This window comes from Ranitomeya imitator, chromosome 1, assembly GCF_032444005.1.
Source record: "Ranitomeya imitator isolate aRanImi1 chromosome 1, aRanImi1.pri, whole genome shotgun sequence".
NCBI lineage: Eukaryota > Metazoa > Chordata > Amphibia > Anura > Dendrobatidae > Ranitomeya > Ranitomeya imitator.
In genome coordinates, this window is record NC_091282.1 from 836,304,092 (window position 1) to 836,330,583 (window position 26,492).

The 26,492-nt window shown below is 47.2% G+C and overlaps 1 protein-coding gene across 1 annotated transcript in view; it reads right to left on the reverse strand.

Annotated features, from left to right (window-relative positions):
• Positions 1-26,492, reverse strand: part of ATP8B3 (ATPase phospholipid transporting 8B3) — a 652,733-nt gene that overhangs the window by 370,237 nt on the left and 256,004 nt on the right. The window contains exon 8 of the mRNA XM_069740644.1: positions 9,388-9,470. Coding sequence (XP_069596745.1) covers positions 9,388-9,470 — 83 coding nt within the window. The remainder of the gene's footprint in view (positions 1-9,387; positions 9,471-26,492) is intronic.

The window sequence follows — 26,492 nt, forward strand, 5'->3', positions numbered from 1 at the left end:
TGTACTGCGCAAGTGCGGCTGAGTGTGGCTGTACTGCGCGAGGGCGGCTGTACTGCTTGAATGTGGATGAGTGTGGCTGTACTGCGTGAGTGTGGCTGAGTGTGGCTGTACTGCGTGAGTGTGGCTGTATTGCGCGAGTGTGGCTGTACTGCGTGAGTGCGGCTGTACTGTGTGAGTGCGGCTGTACTGTGTGAGTACGGCTGTACTGCGCGAGTGTGGCTGTACTGCGCGAGTGCGGCTGTACTGTGTGAGCTAGGCTGTACTGTGTGAGTGCGGCAGTACTGTGTGAGTGTGGCTGAGTGTGGCTGTACTGCGTGAGTGTGGCTGAGCGTGGCTGTACTGCGTGAGTGTGGCTGTACTGCGTGAGTGTGGCTGTACTGCGCGAGTTTGGCTGTACTGTGTGAGGGCGGCTGCGTGTGGTTGTACTGCGCGAGTGTGGCTGTACTGCGTGAGTGTGGCTGTATAGCGCGAGTGTGGCTGTACTGCGCGACTGCGGCTGTACTGCGTGATTGTGGCTGCACTGTGTGAGTGCGGCTGTACTGTGTGAGTGCGGCTGAGTGTGGCTGTACTGCGTGAGTGTGGCTGAGTGTGGCTGTACTGCGTGAGTGTGGCTGTACTGCGTGAGTGTGGCTGTACTGCACGAGTGTGGCTGTACTGTGTGAGTGTGGCTGAGTGTGGCTGTACTGTTGTGAATTCTGTGGCAGAGCTCCCTCCTGTGGTCACAAGTGGTACTTCGGCTGATTCTCTCTGTGAGCTTCCGTTGGTGGAGGAAAGTGGTACTGCGGCTTCTGAGTTTCCTTCCTCAGGTGATGTGGTGAAGTCGTTAGGTGCTGCTCTATTTAACTCCACCTAGTGCTTTGATCCTGGCCTCCAGTCAATGTTCTAGTATTGGACCTGTTTCCTCCTGGATCGTTCCTGTGGCCTGCTGCTCTGCATAGCTAAGTTCTGCTTTGCTATTTTGTTTGCTGTTTTTTCTGTCCAGCTTGTCTATTTGTTTTTTTCTGCTTGCTGGAAGCTCTGGGACGCAGAGGGTGTACCTCCGTGCCGTTAGTTCGGTACGGAGGGTCTTTTTGCCCCCTTTGCGTGGTTTTTGTAGGGTTTTGTGTTGACCGCAAAGTTACCTTTCCTATCCTCGCTCTGTTCAGAAGGTCGGGCCTCACTTTGCTAAATCTCTTTCATCTCTGCGTTTGTCTTTTCATCTTTACTCACAGTCATTATATGTGGGGGCTGCCTTTTCCTTTGGGGTATTTCTCTGAGGCAAGGTAGGCTTATTTTCCATCTTTAGGCTAGCTAGTTTCTCAGGCTGTGCCGAGTTGCATAGGGAGTGTTAGGCGCAATCCACGGCTGCCTCTAGTGTGGTTGGAGAGGATTAGGGATTGCGGTCAGCAGAGTTCCCACGTCTCAGAGCTCGTTCTATGTTTTTGGGTTATTGTCAGGTCACTGTATGTGCTCTGACCTCTATGTCCATTGTGGTACTGAATTACCTTATCATAACAGTACTGGAGGCCCAAAGTACTAATGATTCTCAATAGAGGGAAAAAAGAAGTTCTGAGACCATTTTTTTTTCTCTGCACTGTTTTTTTTGCCTTTTTTTTCCCCTAGACATTTGGGTGGTTCAGGACACAGGTGTAGCAATGGACATTAAAGGTCTGTCTTCATGTGTGGATCAGCTCACGGCAAGAGTACAAAATATTCAAGACTTTGTGGTTCAGAATTCTATGTTAGAACCGAGAATTCCTATTCCTGATTTGTTTTTTGGAGATAGAACTAAATTTCTGAGTTTCAAAAATAATTGTAAACTATTCCTAGCTTTGAAACCTCGCTCCTCTGGTGACCCAGTTCAACAAGTTAGGATCATTATTTCTTTTTTACGTGGCGACCCTCAGGACTGGGCATTTTCTCTTGCGTCAGGAGATCCTGCATTAAGTAATATCGATGCGTTTTTCCTGGCTCTCGGATTGCTGTACGATGAACCTAATTCAGTGGATCAGGCAGAGAAAAATTTGCTGGCTCTGTGTCAGGGTCAGGATGAGATAGAGGTATATTGTCAGAAATTTAGAAAGTGGTCTGTACTCACTCAATGGAATGAAGGTGCGCTCGCAGCTATTTTCAGAAAAAGTCTCTCTGAAGCCCTTAAAGATGTCATGGTGGGATTTCCTATGCCTGCTGGTCTGAATGAGTCTATGTCTTTGGCCATTCAGATCGGTCGACGCTTGCGTGAGTGTAAATCTGTGCACCATTTGGCGGTATTACCTGAGCTTAAACCGGAGCCTATGCAGTGCGATAGGACTTTGACCAGAGTTGAACGGCAAGAACACAGACGTCTGAATGGGCTGTGTTTCTACTGTGGTGATTCCACTCATGCTATCTCTGATTGTCCTAAGCGCACTAAGCGGTTCGCTAGGTCTGCCACCATTGGTACGGTACAGTCAAAATTTCTTCTGTCCGTTACCTTGATCTGCTCTTTGTCATCGTATTCTGTCATGGCATTTGTGGATTCAGGCGCTGCCCTGAATTTGATGGACTTGGAGTATGCTAGGCGTTGTGGGTTTTTCTTGGAGCCCTTGCAGTGTCCTATTCCATTGAGAGGAATTGATGCTACGCCTTTGGCCAAGAATAAGCCTCAGTACTGGACCCAGCTGACCATGTGCATGGCTCCTTCACATCAGGAGGTTATTCGCTTTCTGGTGTTGCATAATCTGCATGATGTGGTCGTGTTGGGGTTGCCATGGCTACAAGTCCATAATCCAGTATTAGATTGGAAATCCATGTCTGTGTCCAGCTGGGGTTGTCAGGGGGTACATGGTGATGTCCCATTTCTGACTATTTCGTCATCCACCCCTTCTGAGGTTCCAGAGTTCTTGTCTGATTACCGGGATGTATTTGATGAGCCCAAGTCCAATACCCTACCTCCGCATAGGGATTGTGATTGTGCTATCGATTTGATTCCTGGTAGTAAATTCCCAAAAGGTCGACTGTTTAATTTATCTGTGCCTGAGCACGCCGCTATGCGGAGTTATGTGAAGGAGTCCTTGGAGAAGGGGCATATTCGCCCGTCATCGTCGCCATTAGGAGCAGGGTTCTTTTTTGTAGCCAAGAAGGATGGTTCGCTGAGACATTGTATAGATTACCGCCTTCTAAATAAGATCACGGTTATATTTCAGTACCCCTTGCCATTGTTATCTGATTTGTTTGCTCGGATTAAGGGGGCTAGTTGGTTCACCAAGATAGATCTTCGTGGTGCGTATAATCTTGTGCGTATTAAGTGAGGCGATGAATGGAAAACTGCATTTAATACGCCCGAGGGCCATTTTGAGTATCTAGTAATGCCATTCGGACTTGCCAATGCTCCATCAGTGTTTCAGTCCTTTATGCATGACATCTTCCGAGAGTACCTGGATAAATTCCTGATTGTGTACTTGGATGACATTTTGATCTTCTCGGATGATTGGGAGTCTCATGTGAAGCAGGTCAGAAAGGTGTTTCAGGTCCTGCGTGCTAATTCTTTGTTTGTGAAGGGATCAAAGTGTCTCTTTGGTGTTCAGAAGGTTTCATTTTTGGGGTCCATCTTTTCCCCTTCTACTATCGAGATGGACCCTGTTAAGGTCCAAGCCATCCATGATTGGACTCAGCCGACATCTCTGAAAAGTCTGCAAAAGTTCCTGGGCTTTGCTAATTTTTATCGTCGCTTCATCTGCAATTTTTCTAGTATTGCTAAACCATTGACCGATTTGACCAAGAAGGGTGCTGATTTGGTCAATTGGTCTTCTGCTGCTGTGGAAGCTATTCAAGAGTTGAAGCGTCGTTTTTCTTCTGCCCCTGTGTTGTGTCAACCAGATGTTTCGCTTCCATTCCAGGTCGAGGTTGATGCTTCTGAGATTGGAGCAGGGGCTGTTTTGTCGCAGAGAAGTTCTGATTGCTCGGTGATGAAACCATGTGCCTTCTTTTCCAGGAAGTTTTCGCCTGCTGAGCGAAATTATGATGTGCGCAATCGAGAGTTGCTGGCCATGAAGTGGGCATTCGAGGAGTGGCGTCATTGGCTTGAAGGAGCTAAGCATCGCGTGGTGGTTTTGACTGATCATAAGAACTTGACTTATCTCGAGTCTGCCAAGCGGTTGAATCCTAGACAGGCTCGTTGGTCGTTGTTTTTTGCCCGTTTTGACTTTGTGATTTCGTATCTTCCGGGCTCTAAAAATGTGAAGGCGGATGCTCTGTCTAGGAGTTTTGTGCCCGACTCTCCGGGTTTATCTGAGCCGGCGGGTATCCTCAAAGAGGGAGTAATTGTGTCTGCCATCAACCCTGATTTGCGGCGGGTGCTGCAAAAATTTCAGGCTAATAAACCTGATCGTTGCCCAGCGGAGAAACTGTTTGTCCCTGATAGGTGGACGAATAAAGTTATCTCTGAGGTTCATTGTTCGGTGTTGGCTGGTCATCCTGGAATCTTTGGTACCAGAGAGTTAGTGGCTAGATCCTTTTGGTGGCCATCTCTGTCACGGGATGTGCGTTCTTTTGTGCAGTCCTGTGGGATTTGTGCTCGGGCTAAGCCCTGCTGTTTTCTTGCTTTTGTCCTTGCCGGTCCCGAAGAGGCCTTGGACACATATCTCTATGGATTTTATTTCAGATCTTCCCGTCTCTCAAAAGATGTCAGTCATTTGGGTGGTCTGTGATCGCTTCTCTAAGATGGTCCATTTGGTACCCTTGTCTAAATTACCTTCCTCCTCTGATTTGGTGCCATTGTTCTTCCAGCATGTGGTTCGTTTACATGGCATTCCAGAGAATATCGTTTCTGACAGAGGTTCCCAGTTTGTTTCGAGGTTTTGGCGAGCCTTTTGTGGTAGGATGGGCATTGACTTGTCTTTTTCTTCGGCTTTCCATCCTCAGACTAATGGCCAGACCGAACGAACCAATCAGACCTTGGAAACATATCTGAGATGCTTTGTTTCTGCTGATCAGGATGACTGGGTGTCCTTTTTGCCTTTGGCTGAGTTCGCCCTTAATAATCGGGCCAGCTCGGCTACCTTGGTGTCACCGTTTTTTTGCAACTCTGGGTTCCATCCTCGTTTCTCTTCAGGGCAGGTTGAGTCTTCGGACTGTCCTGGTGTGGATACTGTGGTGGACAGGTTGCAGCAGATTTGGACTCATGTAGTGGACAATTTGACCTTGGCCCAGGAGAAGGCTCAACGTTTCGCTAATCGCAGACACTGTGTGGGTCCCCGACTTCGTGTTGGGGATTTGGTTTGGTTATCTTCTCGTCATATTCCTATGAAGGTTTCCTCTCCTAAGTTTAAACCTCGTTTCATTGGTCCGTATAGGATTTCTGAGGTTCTTAATCCTGTGTCTTTTCGTCTGACCCTTCCAGATTCTTTTTCCATGCATAACGTATTCCATAGGTCATTGTTGCGGAGATACGTGGCACCTATGGTTCCATCTGTTGATCCTCCTGCCCCGGTTTTGATGGAGGGGGAGTTGGAGTATATTGTGGAGAAGATTTTGGATTCTCGTGTTTCTAGACGGAAACTCCAGTATTTGGTTAAGTGGAAGGGTTATGCTCAGGAAGATAATTCCTGGGTCTTTGCCTCTGATGTCCATGCTCCCGATCTTGTTCGTGCCTTTCATATGGCTCATCCTGGTCATCCTGGGGGCTCTGGTGAGGGTTCGGTGACCCCTCCTCAAGGGGGGGGTACTGTTGTGAATTCTGTGGCAGAGCTCCCTCCTGTGGTCACAAGTGGTACTTCGGCTGATTCTCTCTGTGAGCTTCCGTTGGTGGAGGAAAGTGGTACTGCGACTTCTGAGTTTCCTTCCTCAGGTGATGTGGTGAAGTCGTTAGGTGCTGCTCTATTTAACTCAACCTAGTGCTTTGATCCTGGCCTCCAGTCAATGTTCTAGTATTGGACCTGTTTCCTCCTGGATCGTTCCTGTGGCCTGCTGCTCTGCATAGCTAAGTTCTGCTTTGCTATTTTGTTTGCTGTTTTTTCTGTCCAGCTTGTCTATTTGTTTTTTTCTGCTTGCTGGAAGCTCTGGGACGCAGAGGGTGTACCTCCGTGCCGTTAGTTCGGTACGGAGGGTCTTTTTGCCCCCTTTGTATGGTTTTTGTAGGGTTTTGTGTTGACCGCAAAGTTACCTTTCCTATCCTCGCTCTGTTCAGAAAGTCGGGCCTCACTTTGCTAAATCTCTTTCATCTCTGCGTTTGTCTTTTCATCTTTACTCACAGTCATTATATGTGGGGGCTGCCTTTTCCTTTGGAGTATTTCTCTGAGGCAAGGTAGGCTTATTTTCTATCTTTAGGCTAGCTAGTTTCTCAGGCTGTGCCGAGTTGCATAGGGAGTGTTAGGCGCAATCCACGGCTGCCTCTAGTGTGGTTGGAGAGGATTAGGGATTGCGGTCAGCAGAGTTCCCATGTCTCAGAGCTCGTTCTATGTTTTTGGGTTATTGTCAGGTCACTGTATGTGCTCTGACCTCTATGTCCATTGTGGTACTGAATTACCTTATCATAACACTGTACTGCTTGAGTGTGGCTGAGTGTGGCTGTACTGCGTGAGTGTGGCTGTATTGCGCGAGTGTGGCTGTACTGCGTGAGTGCGGCTGTACTGTGTGAGTGCGGCTGTACTGTGTGAGTACGGCTGTACTGCGCGAGTGTGGCTGTACTGCGTGAGTGTGGCTGTATTGCGCGAGTGTGGCTGTACTGCGCGAGTGCGGCTGTACTGTGTGAGTGTGGCTGTACTGTGTGAGAGCGGCTGTACTGTGTGAGTGCGGCTGCATGTGGCTGTACTGCGTGAGTGTGGCTGTACTGCGTGAGTGTGGCTGTACTGTGTGAGTGTGGCTGTACTGCGTGAGTGCGACTGAGTGTGGCTGTACTTAGCGAGTGCAGCTGTACTGTGTGAGTGGCTGTGTGTGGCTGTACTGCATGAGTGTGGCTGAGTGTGGCTGTACTGCGTGAGTGTGGCTGAGTGTGGATGTACTGCGTGAGTTCGGCTGAGTGTGGCTCAACTGTGCAAGTGTGGCTGTACTGTGTGAGTGCGGCTGTACTGCGTGTGGTTGAACTGTGTGAGTTCGGCTGAGTGTGGCTGTACTGCGTGAGTGCGGCTGAGTGTGGCTGTACTGCGTGAGTGTGGCTGTACTGTGTGAGTGCAGCTTATTGTGGCTGTACTCTGAGTGTGGCTGTACTGTGTGGCTGCACTGTGTGAGTGCGGCTGAGTGTGGCTGTAGTGCGTGAGTGCGACTGAGTGTGGCTGTACTGCGTGAGTGCGGCTGAGTGTGGCTGTACTGCGTGAGTGCGGCTGAGTGTGGCTCTACTGCTTGAGTGCGGCTGAGTGTGGCTCTATTGTGTGAGTGTGGCTCTACTGTGCGAGTGTGGCTCTACTGTGCGAGTGTGACTGTACTGTGTGAGTGTGGCTGTACTGTGTGAGTGTGGCTGTACTTTGTGAGTGCCGGCAAGTGTGGCTGTACTGTGTGAGTGTGGCTGTACTTACTGCCTGAGTGCGGCGCTGGCTATAATGGATACAGCACCCCTGCAGCCAGCACAGTGAGGGCTGACTCTGCCCACTCGCGTCACTGGTAACATGTTGGTGACATCATCGAACGTTCTGGAGCTCCGCTGGGCTCTACATCTACCCTGACCAAAGCTGCAGAGCACGGAGCCCCCATGGTCGCTATATTATGGGGGATACACGGGTGTGTGGAATCCCCATGGCCGGTATATTGGGGGGGATAAGTAAGTTCGGCTGCGTCACTCTGGTCCAGACTACGCAGGCGCGGGGCGTCACACTTGCGCAGTCTATAAAGGCTTCGGACAGAGTGACGCTCCCACCGTTATATTATAGATTTTTGGGATTATAAAATGCACTTTTCCCCCCAAACTTGGGGGGAAAATGGGGGGGGTGTTTCTTGTAATCTGAATGTAGCTTACCGACTGCGGTCGAGGAGGTCCCAGGGTCGCTGCTGTATGAAGCTGGTGGCAACATGAGTGGGCTGATGGTGCGGGTCCCAGGCTGGTTGGAGGGGTGGGATCTCTGCCGACATTTTGTGTCTCAGTTTCCCTGGTTTTCAATGCGGTAGACTTCAAGAAAATAGCGGTTGGAGGCGGCGTATGTGCAGATTGAGATCTTGGCACTGAGCTCATTTCCTGAGTTCCTTACACAAGAGGACCCCATCATGTGCTGGTATATTCATTTGTGCAAACTTGGTAATTCAATTTGTAAAATGCACAATCCACAAAAGTGACTTTTTTCATTTCTGCTCTATACTTTTATTTTTGCATCAGGTTTGTAGAAATGCTGCTGCTTGACTGATGGAAAGTTACCAAAGCAACTCCTTCTGTCAGTATCATGTATGCATCATAATTGAAATAGACATGAAGAACTATCCCATTCAGCCAAAAGTGCCTCTCCTCATCTAATTCAGAAGTGAGAAGAACTAAATAACCCCTTTACCGGACTTATATATATATATATATACATAATTTCACACAGGTCTGCAGGAGTCAAAGAATATAGTAAAGCCTCATTCGTTGGGAGAGCACGGGAGAATGATGAGAGCTGTCTTCAGCACCCGGCGCCGGGGAACAGCGCTAACTGTACCACTGCTTCCCAGGCGCCGGTACGTGTGGTACTGATGGGGCACAGGGGCGATGCCCGGTTGCCACACATGCCACAAGTATTTCACATATGGACACTGACATCTCCTGTACTGTTTTTTCTATACCGGAAATATCAGGAAGTGTGAAACCAGCCTAAGAGAAGTTATGAAGGCAGATATCAGCCTAGCATATATTGTGCACAAGTGCAATTATTAATTGCCATATAAGACTGGGAAAGAACATCATGGAGTGGCTTATTAATGCATTGCTATTAAAGGGATTCTGTCACCTAATCAGCAAAGCGGCATAGCGTAGGGTCAGAGACCCTGATTGTGTGATGTGTCTCTTACTGGGCTCCTTGCTGTAGTTTTGATAATATCACGGTTTTATCACAAGGTGATTATCTCTAGAGAATTAATAAATCTGCTACCAGGTAGTCAAGCATATTCATGAGCTCTGTATAACCTCACTCCCGACTCTATTTGTCAGCTTTCAATGCATGTTGAACATGGGTAGAAAGCTTTCAATCTTTGGGTGGGGTTATACAGAGCTCAGTATTAAGAAAACTCTGAAATCTGCAGCAGAAAAAGCAGGGATTTTACCAAAATGACAGCAAACAGCTCAGTAAGTGACACTTCCCTGGAATCAGGGTCTCTGTCCCTACAAAATTGAGTTCTCAGATGAGTTAGCAAAAACCTGGTGACAGATTCCCATTACAGCTAATGCTATATGCTTCATACTTCTATATGAATAATACCCACAGTCATATTTTATTTGGAGAGATAAATGGTCTAAATACCAACTATACTCACCATCAAATGCCGCCAGGCCTTCAGTAGTGCACAGCTGATCATGTGTAACCATTAATGCTTGCTTAAACTTGAGATTTGTTTCCCTAGGAGAGCAGAAAAAAAGACATGAAATGGTGTTTGTCAGATTTTTTGTAACAATCATTACCCAAAATGTAAAGGCAGCACATCTACAACTTATAGTTGTGCTCAAAAGTTGACATACCCCAGCAGAATTTTTGCTTTCTTGGCCTTTTTTCAGAGAATATGAATAAGACCAAAACTTTTTCTCTACTCATGGATAGTGGTTGGGTGAAGACATTTATTGTCAAACTACTGTGTTTTTTCTTTTTAAATCATAATGACAACCCAAAACATCCAAATGACCCTGATCAAAAGTTCACATACCCCATTTCTTAATACCGTGTATTGCCCCCTCTTGAAGTCTTTTGTGGTAGTTGTGGATGAGGTTCTTTATTTCCTCAGATGGTAAAGCTGCCCACTATTCTTGGCAAAAGCCTCCAGTTCCTGTAAATTCTTGGGGTGTGTAGCATGAACTGCGTGCTTGAGATCTCCCCAGAGTGGCTCAATGATATTGAGGTGACGAGACTGAGATGGCCACCCCAGAACCTTCACTATATTCTTCTGCAGCCAATGGCAGGTCGACTTGGCCTTGTGTTTTGGATCGCTGTCATATTGGATTGTCCAAGTACGTCCCATTCGCAGCTTCCGGGTTGATGAGTGCAAATTTGCCTCCAGAATTTGCTGATAACATGCTGCATTCATGTTTCCTTCAACTTTGACCACGTTTCCTGTGCCTTTGTAGCTCACACATCCCCAAAACTTCAGCGATCCAACTCCATGCTTTACAGTAGGAATGGTGTTCCTTTCATCATAGACCTTGTTGACCTCTCTTCAAATGTAACATTTATGGTTGTGGCCAAAAAGTTCAATTTTGGTCTGATCATTCCAAATTACCTTGTTCCAGAAGTTTTGAGGCTTGTCTCTGTGCTGTTTTGCATATTGCAGGCTAGATAATTTGTAGCATTTGGCAGTAATGGCTTTCTTTTGGCAACTCGACCATGCAGCCCATTTTCCTTCAAATGCCTGCTTATTGTGCATCTACAACCAGCCACATTGCTAGTTTTCAGAGAGTCCTGCATTTCAGGTGATGTTATTTGTGGGTTTTTCTTTGCATCCTGAACACTTTTCCTGACAGTTGTGGATGACATTTTTGTTGATCTACCTGACTGTGGTTTTGTTTCTACAGAGCCCCTGATTTTCCATTTGTTAATCACAGTTTGAACACTGCTAACTGGCATTATCAATTCCTTGGATATCTTTTTGTATCCCTTTCCTGTTTTATACAGTTCAACTACCTTTTCCCGTAGATCCATTGACAATTCTTTTGCTTTCCCCATGACTCACAATACAGAAACGTCAGTGGTTGAATGAAAGAGTCTGTCTGGATCCCAGAAACTCACTCAGCTTTTATGCACAAACACTGATTACAAGCAAACAGTTCACAGGTGAGGATGTTACCTTTAGTAGCCATTCAAACCCATTTGTGTCAACTTCTGTGCATGTTATCAGGCCAACATCATGAGGGTATGTGAACTTTTGATCAAGGTCATTTGGATGTTTTGGGTTGTCATTATGATTTAAAAAGAGAAAACAGTAGTAGTAATAAATGCCTTCACCCAACCACTAACCATGGTGTTATCATTCATAATCTCTGAAAAAAGGCCAAGAAATCAAAAATTCTGCCGAGGTACAGTGGTGAAAAAAGTATTTAGTCAGCCACCAATTGTGCAAGTTCTCCCACTTAAAAAGATGAGACAGGCCTGTAATTGACATCATAGGTAGACCACAACTATGAGAGTCAAAATGAGAAAACAAATCCAGAAAATCATTAACAAAAGTTCATCTCAATATTTTGTTTTATATCCTTTGTTGGCAATGACAGAGGTCAAACATTTTCTGTAACTCTTCACAAGATTGGCACACACTGTTGGTGGTATGTTGGCCCATTCCTTCATGCATATCTCCTCTAGAGCAGTAATGTTTTGTCGCTGGGCAACACGGACATTCAACTCCCTTGCAAGGTTTTCTATGGGGTTGAGATCTGGAGACTGGCTAGGCCTCTCCAGGACCTTCATATGCTTCTTACAAAGCCACTCCTTCATTGCTGTGGTGGTGTGCTTGGGATCATTATCATGCTGAGAGACCCATCCATGTTTCATCTTTAATGCCCTTGCTGATGGAAGGAGATTTGCACTCAAAATCTCATGATGCATGGCCCCATTCATTCTTTCATGTACACGGATCAGTCATTCTGGTCCCTTTGCAGAGAAACAGCCTCAAAGCATGATGTTGCCACCCCCATGCCTTACAGTAGGTATGGTGTTATTTGGATGCAACTCAGCATTCTGTCTCCTTCAAACACAAGTTTTGTATCTACCAAACAGTTCTATTTTGGTTTCATCAGACCATATGACATTCTCCCAATACTCTTCTGGATAATCCAAATGCTCTCTAGCAAACTTCAGACGGGCCTGGACATGTACTGGCTTAAGCAGGGGGACAAGTCTGACACTGCAGGATCTGAGTCCCTGGCGGCGTAGTGTGTTACTGATGGTAGCTGATCCCAGCTCTATGCATGTCATTCACTAGGTCCTCTCATGTGGTTCTAGAATTTTTGCTCACCGTTCTTGTGATCATTGTGACCCCATGGGGAGAGATCTTGCGTGGAGCCCCAGATCGAGGGAGATTATCAGTGGTCTAGAAAGGCTGTACTGGGGGCCCACGGCACGTAAAGGGAGGCCGCCATGACGGGGTTACGTGGGACCTGGGGAGCTGGAGCAGTTAGAAGGGATACGGTGGTAAGGGGTTAACTGGGAACTTGAGGGGTGGCTTTAGGGGCATTTTTTGAAAATAAGGGGTGGAACTAGGGGACTGTGGGGAGGGGGCACATAAAAAGGGGCACGCTCCTCACGCAGGCATCCATTTTAGGTGCCTGCGTGACAAGTGAGGAATCTCCCGCCCACCCTCCCTTTTTTGGTTAGGGTAATGGGGGGGGTGAAGTCGGCATATGTGGGCTTTTGGAGTATTGTTTTAAGAGGCGTCTAAATGTATTTATTTTGTTATGTGAATGCTGTCAGGGTATTGTCACGGCAGTTGGCGGGGGTGGAGGTCCTCGAAGTCGGTGGAAATGGTAAATCGTGGTTCAATGGGGTGGGGATCTTGAGAGGTCCTGGACACCCCATGAGAGAATTTAACAAGGCGCGGTACGGTTATTCTGCGTGAGGTGGATTTATGGACCCCTGGCATGGGGGTGGGTTCGGTGGACCAGGATTGGTTGTTATCTATCCCTGAGCTGGTGCTTTACGGCTGGGGGTAAGACTCATCCTGGGCTGAACATTGTGGAGTTTTTGGGATACTGAGTTTTTTATAACTTTGGGGCTTCGAGGACCGCCCCTCCTATTCTGGGTTGTCATAAAAGTTCTGTTATCTTTTATTTAATAAAATGGCTGCTGTGGCCAATTAAATCCAACATATGTCTCCGTCTGCTGTTTTGAGTACGTTAGAAGTTTATTCTTTAGATTGTTAAGAGATCTGTTTAAGGGGGTTGGGGTAATTTTTTCCAGGTCACGGAACTCACGTATACCCTATGTCATGTATGTCTTCCATTTTCTTATTATTGCTCCCACAGTTTATTTTATCATACCAAGCTGCTTGCCTATTGCAGATTCATTCTTCCCAGCCTGGTGAAGGGCTACAATTTTGTTTCTGGTGTCCTTCGACAGCTCTTTGGACTTCACCATAGTGGAGTTTGGAGTGTGACTGTTTGACATTGTGGACATGTGTCTTTTATATTGTTAACAGGTTCAAACAGGTGCCATTACTATAGGTAATGAGTGGAGGACAGAGGAGCCTCTTAAAGTTACAGGTTTGTGAGAGCCAGAAATCTTGCATGTTTTTAGGTGACCAAATACTTATTTTCCACCATAATTTACCACATAAATATTGCCAAATCAGACAAGGTGATTTTCTGGATTTGTTTTCTCATTTTGACTCTCATAGTTGTAGTCTACCGATGATGTCAATTAGAGGCCTGTATCATCTTTTTAAAGTGGGAGAACTTTGGTTTGGCTGACTAAATACTTTTTTTCCCCACTGTATGTAAACCTTTGAGCACAACTGTCCACTATGGTGGACCAGGGACAGATATGCAGAACATGTGGCCGGTTAAGCTGCAAAACAGTCTGTGGGAGAGGAGGGCCCAGAGCTAATCCATGTTACTCAATCAGGACACTGGTGTGTTCTTTCTGCTTAGGGTACCGTCACACTATACGATTTACCTATGATCACGACCAGCGATATGACCTGGCCGTGATCGTAGGTAAATCGTAGTGTGGTCGCTGGGGAGCTGTCACACAGACAGCTCTCCAGCGACCAACGATGCCGAGGACCGCGCTTAGTTACCCGATGTTTACCCTGGTTACAAGCGTTAAACTAAAAAAAAAAAAACAGCACATACTTACATTCTGGTGTCCGTCAGGTCCCTTGCAGTCTCTGCTTCCCGCACTGTGACTGCCGGCCGTAAAGTGAAAGTACAGCCGCTGTGCTCTGCTTTCACTTTACGGCCGGCAGTCACAGTGCTGGAAGCAGACGGCAAGGGACCTGACGGACACCAGAATGTAAGTATGTGCTGTTTGTTTTTTTTAGTTTAACGCTTGTAACCAGGGTAAACATCGGGTAACTAAGCGCGGTCCTGCGCTTAGTTACCCGATGTTTACCCTGGTTACAAGCGAACGCATCGCTGGATCGCATCGCTAGATCGCTAGATCGGTGTCACACACACCGATCTAGCGATGACAGCGGGAGATCCAGCGATGAAAGAAAGTTCTAAACGATCTGCTACGACGTACGATTCTCAGCAGGATCCCTGATCGCTGCTGCGTGTCAGACACAGCGATATCGTAACGATATCGCTGGAACGTCACAAATCGTACCGTCGTAGCGATCGAAATGTTATAGTGTGACGGTACCCTTACTCCTCCAACTGAGGAAAATGGCCTCCCAGTATCAGTCTTTTAGATAACTTTATCTGTAGTGAATTATTTGTGCTTCTTAACCCCTTAACCCACAATGATGTATGTTATTTCTCATGAGCTGAACTCTCTTCAAACAAGGCTGTTTCTGGCTAGATTACATAGCCGACATCTGTCTCTAATGGCAGCAGCCAGAGCTTAGCTCTGATCGCTGCAAAGTATTTAAATACTGCTTATACAGTAATTTCTGACAGCAGCATTTTATGGCAGAGTTGAGGTGCTAACCCACACTGGCTCCCATCAGCCTAACATTGACATGGTCACCGATGGATTATCATGGCCAAGAGGGCCATCTTGGTACTCCAGTGAAGCCCAACCTGTGCTCAATCTTAATAGGATATAAAGATTTTTATTACACACACTGCAATATTGTGACAGATACTATACGTGATTAATTCCCCTTTGAGGACTAAAAAATGTTAAGTATGAATTAGGGTTATTGATTGTTCTTATTCTCAATTCTGTACTGAATGGGGCAATGTGCTCAGTATAGAATTGAGAATAAGAAGAATCAATAACCATAATTCATATTTAGCAAAAAATAAAGTGAAAATTTACACAAAAAAGTAAAAAAAAAAAAAAAAATAATAATCATAACAACATTTGAATCACCCCTCTTTTCCTACATTAAAAACATAAACATTTGGTATTGTCGTGTCCATAACAGTTTGATATAGCAAAACATAAAATGAACTAACGTATACAGTAGATGTCATTAAAGAGAAATGTAATCACATTGCCAGAATAGTGTGCACAGAAAAAGCAAACCCTCACACAGCTAACTCAACAGAAAAATACATACATTATGGGTCTTGGAAAATGGCGACAGGCCAGATTTTTATTTTTTACAAATATCTGAATTAATTTCCATTGTGTTGCAGGACTACTGGACTACTGCAGCCAATCAGCAGCTGCAATCATTACTATTTAGTCAAAGTGGACATCTGCTCTAACAGAATATTGATAAGCTACCACTGATCAGTTGCTACCCTCCCGTGACACCACAATGTCACGAAACCCACCATGAATAGCAGCACTGTTCTGGGAGGTATGTATCTATTGTTTTTATTTGAAGTGAGGCCTTGCAATGATTAAGCAGTTGTCTAGTAATTAGTGATGAGCGAGTATACTCGTTGCTCAGGTTTTCCCGAGCACGCTCGGGTGGTCTCCGAGTACAGGTCCTTCTCAAAAAATTAGCATATAGTGTTAAATTTCATTATTTACCATAATGTAATGATTACAATTAAACTTTCATATATTATAGATTCATTATCCACCAACTGAAATTTGTCAGGTCTTTTATTGTTTTAATACTGATGATTTTGGCATACAACTCCTGATAACCCAAAAAACCTGTCTCAATAAATTAGCATATTTCACCCATCCAATCAAATAAAAGTGTTTTTTAATAACAAACAAAAAAACCATCAAATAATAATGTTCAGTTATGCATTTAATACTTGGTCGGGAATCCTTTGGCAGAAATGACTGCTTCAATGCGGCGTGGCATGGAGGCAATCAGCCTGTGACACTGCTGAGATGTTATGGAGGCCCAGGATGCTTCAATAGCGGCCTTAAGCTCATCCAGAGTGTTGGGTCTTGCGTCTCTCAACTTTCTCTTCACAATATCCCACAGATTCTCTATGGGGTTCAGGTCAGGAGAGTTGGCAGGCCAATTGAGCACAGTAATACCATGGTCAGTAAACCATTTACCAGTGGTTTTGGCACTGTGAGCAGGTGCCAGGTCGTGCTGAAAAATGAAATCTTCATCTCCATAAAGCATTTCAGCCGATGGAAGCATGAAGTGCTCCAAAATCTCCTGATAGCTAGCTGCATTGACCCTGCCCTTGATGAAACACAGTGGACCAACACCAGCAGCTGACATGGCACCCCACACCATCACTGACTGTGGGTACTTGACACTGGACTTCAGGCATTTTGGCATTTCCTTCTCCCCAGTCTTCCTCCAGACTCTGGCACCTTGATTTCCGAATGACATGCAAAATTTGCTTTCATCAGAAAAAAGTACTTGGGACCACTTAGCAACAGTCCAGTGCTGCTTCTCTGTAGCCCAGGTCAGGCGCCTCTGCCGCTGTTTATGGTTCAAAAGTGGCTTTACCTGGGGAATGCGGCACCTGTAGCCCATTGCCTGCACACGCCTGTGCACGGTGGCTCTGGATGTTTCCACACCAGACTCAGTCCACTGCTTCCTCAGGTTCCCCAAGGTCTGGAATCGGTCCTTCTCCACAATCTTCCTCAGGGTCCGGTCTCCTCTTCTCATTGTACAGCGTTTTCTGCCACATTGTTTCCTTCCAACAGACTTACCATTGAGGTGCCTTGATACAGCACTCTGGGAACAGCCTATTTGTTGAGAAATTTCTTTCTGGGTCTTACCCTCTTGCTTGAGGGTGTCAATGATGGCCTTCTTGACATCTGTCAGGTCGCTGGTCTTACCCATGATGGGGGTTTTGAGTAATGAACCAGGCAGGGAGTTTATAAAAGCCTCAGGTATCTTTTGCATGTGTTTAGAGTTAATTAGTTGATTCAGAAGATTAGGGTAATAGGTCGTTTAGAGAACCTTTTCTTGATATGCTAATTTATTGAGACAGGTTTTTTGGGTTATCAGGAGTTGTATGCCAAAATCATCAGTATTAAAACAATAAAAGACCTGACAAATTTCAGTTGGTGGATAATGAATCTATAATATATGAAAGTTTAATTGTAATCATTACATTATGGTAAATAATGAAATTTAACACTATATGCTAATTTTTTGAGAAGGACCTGTATTTGTTAATGTTCGGAGATTTAGTTTTCATCACCGCAGCTGAATGATTTACAGCTACTAGCCAGCCTGAGTACATGTGGGGTTGCCTGGTTGCTTGGGAATCCCCATTCAAGCTGGCTAGTAGCTGTAAATCATTCAGCTGCAGCCCATGAAAACTAAATCTCCGAGCAGTCATAAATACTCGGAGACCACCCGAGCCACGAGTATACTCGCTCATCACTACTAGTAATGCCATGTCCAGTAATTGACAACCCCTCCTATGCGTGGTCTTCTGTGGAATTCAAACTCAGATGCTCTAGCATCGCAGACAGCAGATTTAGCAATGAGTAACATGCAACACTGTTAAGTAGAGGATTATTTTCTGTTCTTAACCCCTTAGTGACTGATTTTGACCTTAACAACCAAGCTAATTTTTATAATTCTGACCACTGTCACTTTATGAGGTTATAACTCTGGAACGCCTCAACGGATTCCACTGATTCTGATAATGATTTTTCTTGACATATTGTACTGCCTGACAATGGTAAAAATTTCTTTGCAATGACTTGCGTTTATTTATGAAAGAAATGGAAACTTGGAAAAAAAATTTCAATTTTTCAATTTTCAAACTTTTCATTTTTGTGCCTTTAACCCCTTCCTGACCTGTGACACAGCTTATGCGTCATGAAAGTCGGTGCCAATCCGACCTGTGACGTATATGATGTGTCACAGAAGGATTGTGTTACTGCGGGTCGGGTGACCGGGGTTAATAAAAGCTCACCCGACCCGCAGGTGCAGGGGGACTTATACCTGGGGCTACGATCACCCCTGGTGACTTTTTTGTCACCCCACTCAGATCTGATTGGAGCTAGCGTCCATGTGACGGTAGCGCTCCAATCAGATGTGGAGGGGAGGAGAAAAACAATGTCTGCCTCGCTCCTCAGCTTCACCCCATCCGTGGAAGCTGAGGAGCGAGGTGCCTGACTGCTCACCTGCCCCCCAGACACCGCGATCGCCGCCGCCGCTGCACACCTCTTCACAGCGCCGCCTCCATCTCCCCCACTTCCACTGCCAGCACCACCGCTGCTGTACTGTTGAGGACAGGTACCTCCCCTCTCCTGTCCTCCACTCCCCCCAACCTCCGCTCACTCCCCCCTGCCCCCCCTGATCACCCCTTGCTTGGGTGATCACCCCCTGCCCCCTTTTATCACCTGCTGCTTTATTTTCTCCTCTCCTACCGCCCCCTACACCTGTCAGCCCCTCCTCCCCTGGTGATCACCCTCTTCAGTGATCACCCCTAATCACCCCCTGCCCCCACTGATCACCCTCTGCCCCCCTGATCTCCTTCTGCCCCCTGATCACCCCCTGTCCCCCTTTATCACTTGCTGCTGCCGGCTCCATTTTCTCCTCTCCTATCCCCCCTGCACCTGACAGCTCCATCCTCCCCTGGTGATCACCCCCCCAGTGATCACCCCAATCACCCCTGGCCACCCCCTGCCCCCCTGATCGCCCCCCTTATCACCCCCTGATTACCTGCTGCCTGCTCCATCTACAGCTCGTCCTCTGCTCCCCTTGTGTCCCCCCCTGTGCTTAACAGCTCCATCCTCCCCTGGTGATCACCCCTTGCCCCCCCGATCACCCCCTGCACTCCTTTTATCACCTGCTGCCGGCTCCATTTGCTCCTCTCCTGCGCCCACTGTGCCAGACAGTTCCATCCTCCCCTGGTGATCACCCCCCAGTGATCACCCCAATCACCCCCAGCCCCCCTGATTACACCTTGCCCCCTGATCACCCCCTGCTTTCTGATCACCTGCTTCTGCCGGTTCCATCTGTAGCTGGTACTCTGCTCCTCTTCTGCCTCCCCGCGTCTGGCAGCCCCTCCTCCCCTGATGATTACCCTCTTCAGTGATCACCCCTGATCACCCCCCTGCCCCCTTTATCACTTGCTGCTGCCGGCTCCATTTTCGCCTTTCCTACCCCCCTGCCCCTGTCAGCCCCTTCTCCCCTGGTGATCACCCTCTCCAGTGATCACCCCTAATCACCTCCAGCCCCCTGGTCACCCCCTGCCCCTTGATCCCCCCCGATCACCCCCTAATTACCTGCTGCCGGCTCCATCTGCAGCTCGTCCTCTGCTCCCCTCGTGCCCCCCCCCCATGCCTGACAGCTCTATCCTCCCCTGGTGATCACCTCCCCGGCCCCCCTAATCACACCCTGCCTCCCCATCACCCCCTGCCCCCCCCTGATCACCCCCTGCCCTCTGATCACCCCCTGCACTCCTTTATCACCAGCTGCTGCCGGCTCCATTTGCTCCTCTTCTACCCCCCTGTGCCTGACGGCCCCATCCTGTCACCACACCACACACACCCCAACCTGACGTACACTATACGACACCACACCCCAACCTGACGTACACTACACCACACATCAACCTGATGTACACTACACCACGCACACCAACCTGACGTAGCGTGTCAGGTTGGTGTGAGTGGCGTTGTGTAAGTCAGGTTGGTGTGTGGTATAGTGTATGTCAGGTTGGTGTGTGTGGTGTATACTAGACCACACACACCAACCTGAAGTACACTACACCACACACCAACCTGATGTACACTACACCACACACACCAGCCTGACGTAGTGTCAGGTTGGTGTGTGTGTGTTGTGTATACTACACAACACACACAAACCTGATGTACACTACACCCCATACCAACCTGACATACACTACATACAGTACTTTCAATACGCGACATGTCCGCTAACGATTGGAGCTAATTTTCCATTCAAAAAATCAAATGGCACTCCTTCCCTTCCTAGCCCTCCCGTGCGCCCAAACAGTGGTTTACCCCCACATGGGAGGTATTGATGTACTCAGGAGAAATTGCCCAACAAATTGCCCACGTGCTCAACTTAGTGGTTCAGAGGTTTCTCAAAACATACCCAGATCTGCCTGAGCTACTTGTGAAGGTGTGCCACGTGTGTGCCCATTTCCGCAAGTTGGCTACAGCTGCCAGTGCCATGGCAGTGCTGCAACAGTGTTTGCAACTTCCAGCTCACCAACTGGTGTGCGATGTCACCAAGCATTGGAACTCAACGTTACATATGTTGGCAAGGGTTTATGAGCAGCCGAGGCCAGTAGTTGAATACCAGCTGCAGCATGCCCAACGGTATTCCAGTCAGCCTCCGTACGTAAGAGCTGATGAGTGGGCATGGATGTCTGACATATGTGCAGTTCTCCAAAACTTTGAGGACTCGACCAAGATTGTGAGTGGTGATGATGCCATAATCAGCGTACCCATCCTACTTCTCTGTCTACTGAAACGCTCGCAGCTCACAAAGAGGAGGTATTGCAGGCGGAGCAAGTTGAGATGGAGCAAGAAAATATAAAGGCCAACCTCATCTCATTTTCTCAATTCGGATTGGGTGATAATGAGGAGGAGGAGGAACAAGAGCTGGTTGCCTGCACTACATGCTGTACTGTCTACTCCACCTTTATTTCGTCTGTATAGCGTGGATGGCCTGAAGACGAGGAGCAGAGGGAGGATGAGGAGGAGAACGAGGATGAGGAGGAGATGAACAGTTGTCCTGTTGGTGGGGACAGGTAAGTCTTGGCTGTTGGCAGTCTGGCACATATAGCTGAGTTTATGTTCCGCTGCCTTTCCCATGGCCCTCGCGTTGTATGCATTTTATCCAACACTAATTACTGGTTGGTCACCCTTCTAGACCCACACAACTTTTCATGTCACCTTCCTGTGGCACATAGGTCTAATAAAATGTTGCAGTACCAGAACGTCCTAGTTGAAGAATCAGTAAAAAAAATTCCAATCTACAATGCTGGTGTCAGAGGTCATAGTTCCTTGGACAACCAAGGAGTAGAAACAAGGAAGACACACTATCAAAGGTCTGGGACAGTTCTCTCAGACCATCCCATAGCCTTGGACCTGATGCGTGGGGTACTCTGACAAATAGGGAAAAGTTTTGGAAGATGCTGAAGGAGGGCCTTGCCGAATGTACCAGAATGCTCCGTGATTCCTATATGCCTTTCAACTACTGGGTATCCAAGCTAGACATGTGGCATAAACTGTCTGTACTAGAGATGTGTGAACTTTTCGGAAAATGTTTGCCAATCTCAAATTCGGCACGAACGTAACACATTTGGCTTTGTGTTTGGTGACCCGAGCATTTTTTCTCAAAGTCAACAAAATTCAGTTACAGTTCGATAAATCATTGTGTTTCCACTAATGCTTTTGTTATGACTTTGCTAGGATAGAGGTGCCGTATGATGAGCGGGGGGCATGGGGGTACGTGTTTGATGAGGGGAGAGGGTGTGGAGAGGTAAGAGGAGCAGCAGACTGTTTTTTTGCCCTAAAATTTATGTGTGGAGATCCCAGCAGCCAATCAGGGTGCAGAAGCCATCCACAATGTCCAGACACAAGGGCTTGTGACATTGGCTACTGAAATCAAAGGTCTCTCTCCATATAAAAAGAGGACATGTTGTTTTGGTGCCATTTTGTCAGTGTAGCAGCATAGAGAGGCAGGTACTGCTACTGGATTGTCAGAAAGTTATGTAGGCGGTTGATTGTCAGTCAGCTAGCTCAGATACATAGGATACTGTGTAGCTGTGAAATCGATATTCTAGCAGATCTATTGTATTTGCTCATTGTGTGTGACACCAGGGCAGATTTCAGCACATAACTCTTGTGCTGCTAATATTGTGCTTGAGGAGTCTACACTTGATAATATAATTTGTTTCTTGTAATACTGTGCTCCAGAAAGCACTCCACATTTCAGTATCTAATCATTTGGTACTCATATTTTTGCTCCATCCAAAAGTTCACATTTGAAAATCTAAGGCTGGTTTCACATTTGCGGTTGTGTCCGCAGCGTTTATGCCACAATTTTCCGCATGCGTCGTGTATTCCTATACTTAACATTAGGGACGCAGGTGCCAGCGATTGTATGCATTTTGCTGCGTTTGATGACGCATGCGTCATTTCGTTGTCTGCGGCTTGGCATGGTAAACGCTACATGTTGTAATTTCAGAGGCGTCAATTTGCCGCCTCGAAACGTATGCGGTTGTTAGCGGAAGGAATGCAGCAAAAAAAAGCATTACAGTCTATGAGAACGCATGCGTTCACAAGCACATGCATTTGTTTGTGTTTGTAAATGCATGCGTTTTAACACAGGAAAACCTGTCGAGACACTGATTAGCCACCCCCACATACAAACTGATCAAAAAAAGGGAGGGGGCAGATCAGACGCTTGAAAGAACCTGGGAGGAATCTACACTTTGAACAATGTGAGTATCAAAGCCAATGTCTGTATTTTATTTTTTCTCTCTCTATGTGTCCTAATAATTTCTGTCTTTTTTTTCTTGCTGCATGCATCAGAGTGTCATCGTCTTCTTCTGAGGAGCGTCTTGGGCCTGAACAAGGTGGAAATGACAGTGAAGTGAGTATTCACCTCTTCAGATTGGTAAGTATTCTCTGTCACATCTACACGTGACAAATTTTTTTTTCTTTTAATTTTCAGAGCAGTTCTTCAACTGCAGCAGAGGCTGAAAAGGAGCAGCGTGGACACGGTCGTGTGGCAAGGCGGCATGTAAGTATACTTGACTGATTTTCCTCTGTTTAATGTATCCTGACTGGACTATTCTGGACTGTTCATTTCTTTACTTTGCTCTTTCTTTACCTTTTTCTTCTTGACTCCTTTTTTTTCTTGACTTTGAATAATCTTGCCTGTTTTCTGTCTCTGTTGTTTTCTCTTTTTTCCTTATGTTAATGTCTCAAACATTAATGTTTTTATTTAATTTCTAGGTTGCAGAATGGGATGAGGACCTCATTGATAACGATATCCTCATCTCCCTGGTCCATGAGCGAGTCCCGATGTGGGACACCCAGGTTCCGCAGCACTCGGACAACGTGACGATCCGGCAGCTATGGAATGAGGTGGCCCAAGTGATGTGGGATGGCTGGGACAATGCCCCAACTTGGGTCCGCAATGCATTTTGTAAGTATTGCAATGTGGTGTGATGCAGCAGTGACCTTATCCAGGATCACACAACTGTGTGTGATGAGAGAAACTCCTGAGAGTTTCTCTCATCACACACAGTTGTGTGATCACGGCCAAAAGTGCATTGTCTAACCATAATTTTTATCTTTCAACAGTGCTCAAAGTCAGAACACATTGGCGTTCAATGAAGGATCGCTTCAACAAGGACCTCCGTCAAGAAAGCCAGGTTCCCAGTGGTTCTGGAGCAAGGATCAAAAAATATAAATATCACCGCATGCTGGCATTTTTTAAACCGATTCTTGAACAGAGAACATAAGTATTTTTTGTGGTGTATTAGATTGTGTTGTATTGCCTGATCTGTATTTTTCTATTCCACAGGAGTTGGCGCTTTTACTATTGTAAATGTTTGGTACTAAAAAATTTTTTTGTTCACAGCACCTGGAGCAGCACTCTTGACCCTGGTTCTGGAGCGGTCCTTCATCAAACAGCCACGGACCTGTCCCAGCCATCCAGCAGCGCTGCAGCAAGTGGGCCTGCAACACAGACTGGAGACCAGGAAGCTGGTCCATCAGGTGTTCCCCTGTCCCAGTCCTCTGTCTCTTTTTTGGGGCTCTTCCTGACAGCGGCAGAGGGCCTCGGGCAGGTCACTCATGCCCAAGTTTTTGCACTTGAGCTCGGTCTTTCATAATGGACTCAAGGCGATGGGAGACAGACTGGATAGTGGCTTAAAGCATATAAATACACTTATCCAGGATGTCACCAGAAGTCTTGATCAAGTGAAACCGACCTCCAGAGGCCAGCACCTCATTTTTTTAATCAAATAGAAAAGGGCATGTTGGAACACCTTACTCCTGATCTCCAGCTTAGTGTCATGCAGGCCTGCAATGCTGCTTACGTGCAGGCTATGCAGCAGACTCGGTATTTTCAGCAGCCAGTGGTGGCATTTCCACCTGTGCCAACACTGTCACGCTTGACCTCAATGCTGAGCTCTGCTACATACCACTACACGGCCACCACCATTCCAAGCACTGCCGGACACCACTACAGCACCACCACCATGCCGAGTGTTGTTGGACAGCCCACCGCCACCACCATCTCAACTGCTGCTCCTGCTTGGACATCCTCCACTGCCGCCACCATGCAGCAGCACCTGGATCAAGACAGGTCGGCCATCATCACCAGGTCCCAGCTGCAGCAGCACCCGAATCCTGGCATGCTTTTCACCACCAGCATGCAGCAGCAGCACCCGGACTCTGGAATTGCTTTCAACACAACCAGGAAGCAGCAGCACCCGGACCCTGGCATGGCCTTCACCACCACCACCATGCAGCAGCAGCAGGACCCTGGCATGGCCTTCCCCACCACCACCATGCAGCAGCAGGACCCTGGCATGGCTGTTATGATGCGGTGGTCCAGAAGCAACATGGAACGAGCTCTGAAGTGCGTGGTAACTGTACTGACCGCAGTCCCTAAGCTCAACACAACACTAGAAGTAGCCGTGGGATGCTCCTAACTCTCCCTAGGCACCTCGTCACAGCCTAAGATCTAACTACCCCTAAAGATAGAAGCAGGAGAGCTATCTTGCCTCAGAGAAAATCCCCAAAGGATAGATTAGCCCCCCACAAATAATGACTGTGAGTGGAGAGGGAAAAGACATACACAGAATGAAACCAGGATGAGCACAGGAGGCCAGTCTAGCTAAATAGATAGGACAGGATGGAATACTGTGCGGTCAGTATAAAACACTACAAAAAATCCACGCAGAGTTTACAAAAATCTCCACACCTGACTAAAGGTGTGGAGGGTAGATCTGCTTCCCAGAGCTTCCAGCTAGACAGAATTAATTCATACTGATAAGCTGGATAAACAAAGAAAGCACAGAACGGATAAGTCCACAAACTATGGACAGAAAAGAGCAAGCAAAAACTTAGCTTTGCTGAACTGGTCAGGATACCAGGGAAATCCAAAGAGATGTGAATCCAACCAGGAACCATTTACAAGTGGCACTGGCTGAAGGAAAGAGCCAGGCCTAAATAGCCGAGCAGAAGAGACGATCAGTGGAGGCAGCTGCTGACAGCCAACTCCAAGGAGCAGCCATACCACTCGAAGCCACAAGAGGGAGCCCAAGAGCAGAACTCACAAAAGTGCTACTTACAGCCACCGGAGGGAGCCCAAGAGCAGAATTCACAACACATGGCCTTCCCCACCACAACCATGCAGCTGCGGCACACGGACCCTGACAGGTCGGCCACCATGACCAGGCCACAAGAAATGAGCCCACCGAGGCTCCCCAGACCACAGCACTGATCCCAAAAGGGAAAGAGAAAAAGAAACAGCGGACTATCGCTATCCCTCCCCCCTCACCTCCCAATGTGTCTGTGATGTCAGGTTTGTCTCGCCCTTCCAGTGCGTCTCTGCCTTCCCATGCCTCTGGCACCATCCCTGAACTCCCTGACCCCACTACTTTAATTGCCCCTTCTCCTGCAACCCCTGCGTCATCTTCAATTAGCCAGGCCTCACAGCTACACACCCCCCAGTTCCGTCACTCTACCCCAAGCCGGCGCAGTTAATTTTTTTTTTTTTAAATAAATGTTAATGTTTTTTGCCCCAATACTGTTTGGTTATTTGTGTATTTTGCCACCAGCAACACACACCGTGTGCCGAATAAACACACTGCGCCGTACAATTTGTTTGTTCGCCACCTTATAGCTCCAGGAGTTATTAAGTGTCATGGTCACTCCTTCTGCGGCCGTGCCTGCTGCCGGGACTACCACCGCTCACCCCGCTCATACTTACCCGCTGCAGTGCGCTCCTCCTGCAGGCATGCGTCCTCTCCTTTATTCTTCTCCGCTCCCTGGTTCTCGTCGGGTGCACGTGCGCACCGCCCACTACAGCACTTCCTCTTTCTGATTTACAAGCGCTCTGCATCTTCTCTCTGTGATCCTGGAGGACTGTGACCCAGAAGTCTTTCAGCACTCCATGTATTTAAGGCTATTCCATCCTCTGCTTCTTGCCTGTCTGTCATTTGTGCTTCTGTGACTCAGGTCCACCTTTGTCTTTGCACTGCCTGTTCCGAGTCTCCGCACTGGCCAGCCAGTTCAGCTTCTCTGCCTTTCCCAGGCTTCCTTGTCTCCTCATCCAGTCCAGCCTTCCCAGTGTACGCTCCGTACTCTGTTAGTCTGGTGTCTCTGTCCTGTCCTGCTTCCTTTGTGTCTTCCCCTTCCCAGTGCTCCATTGGT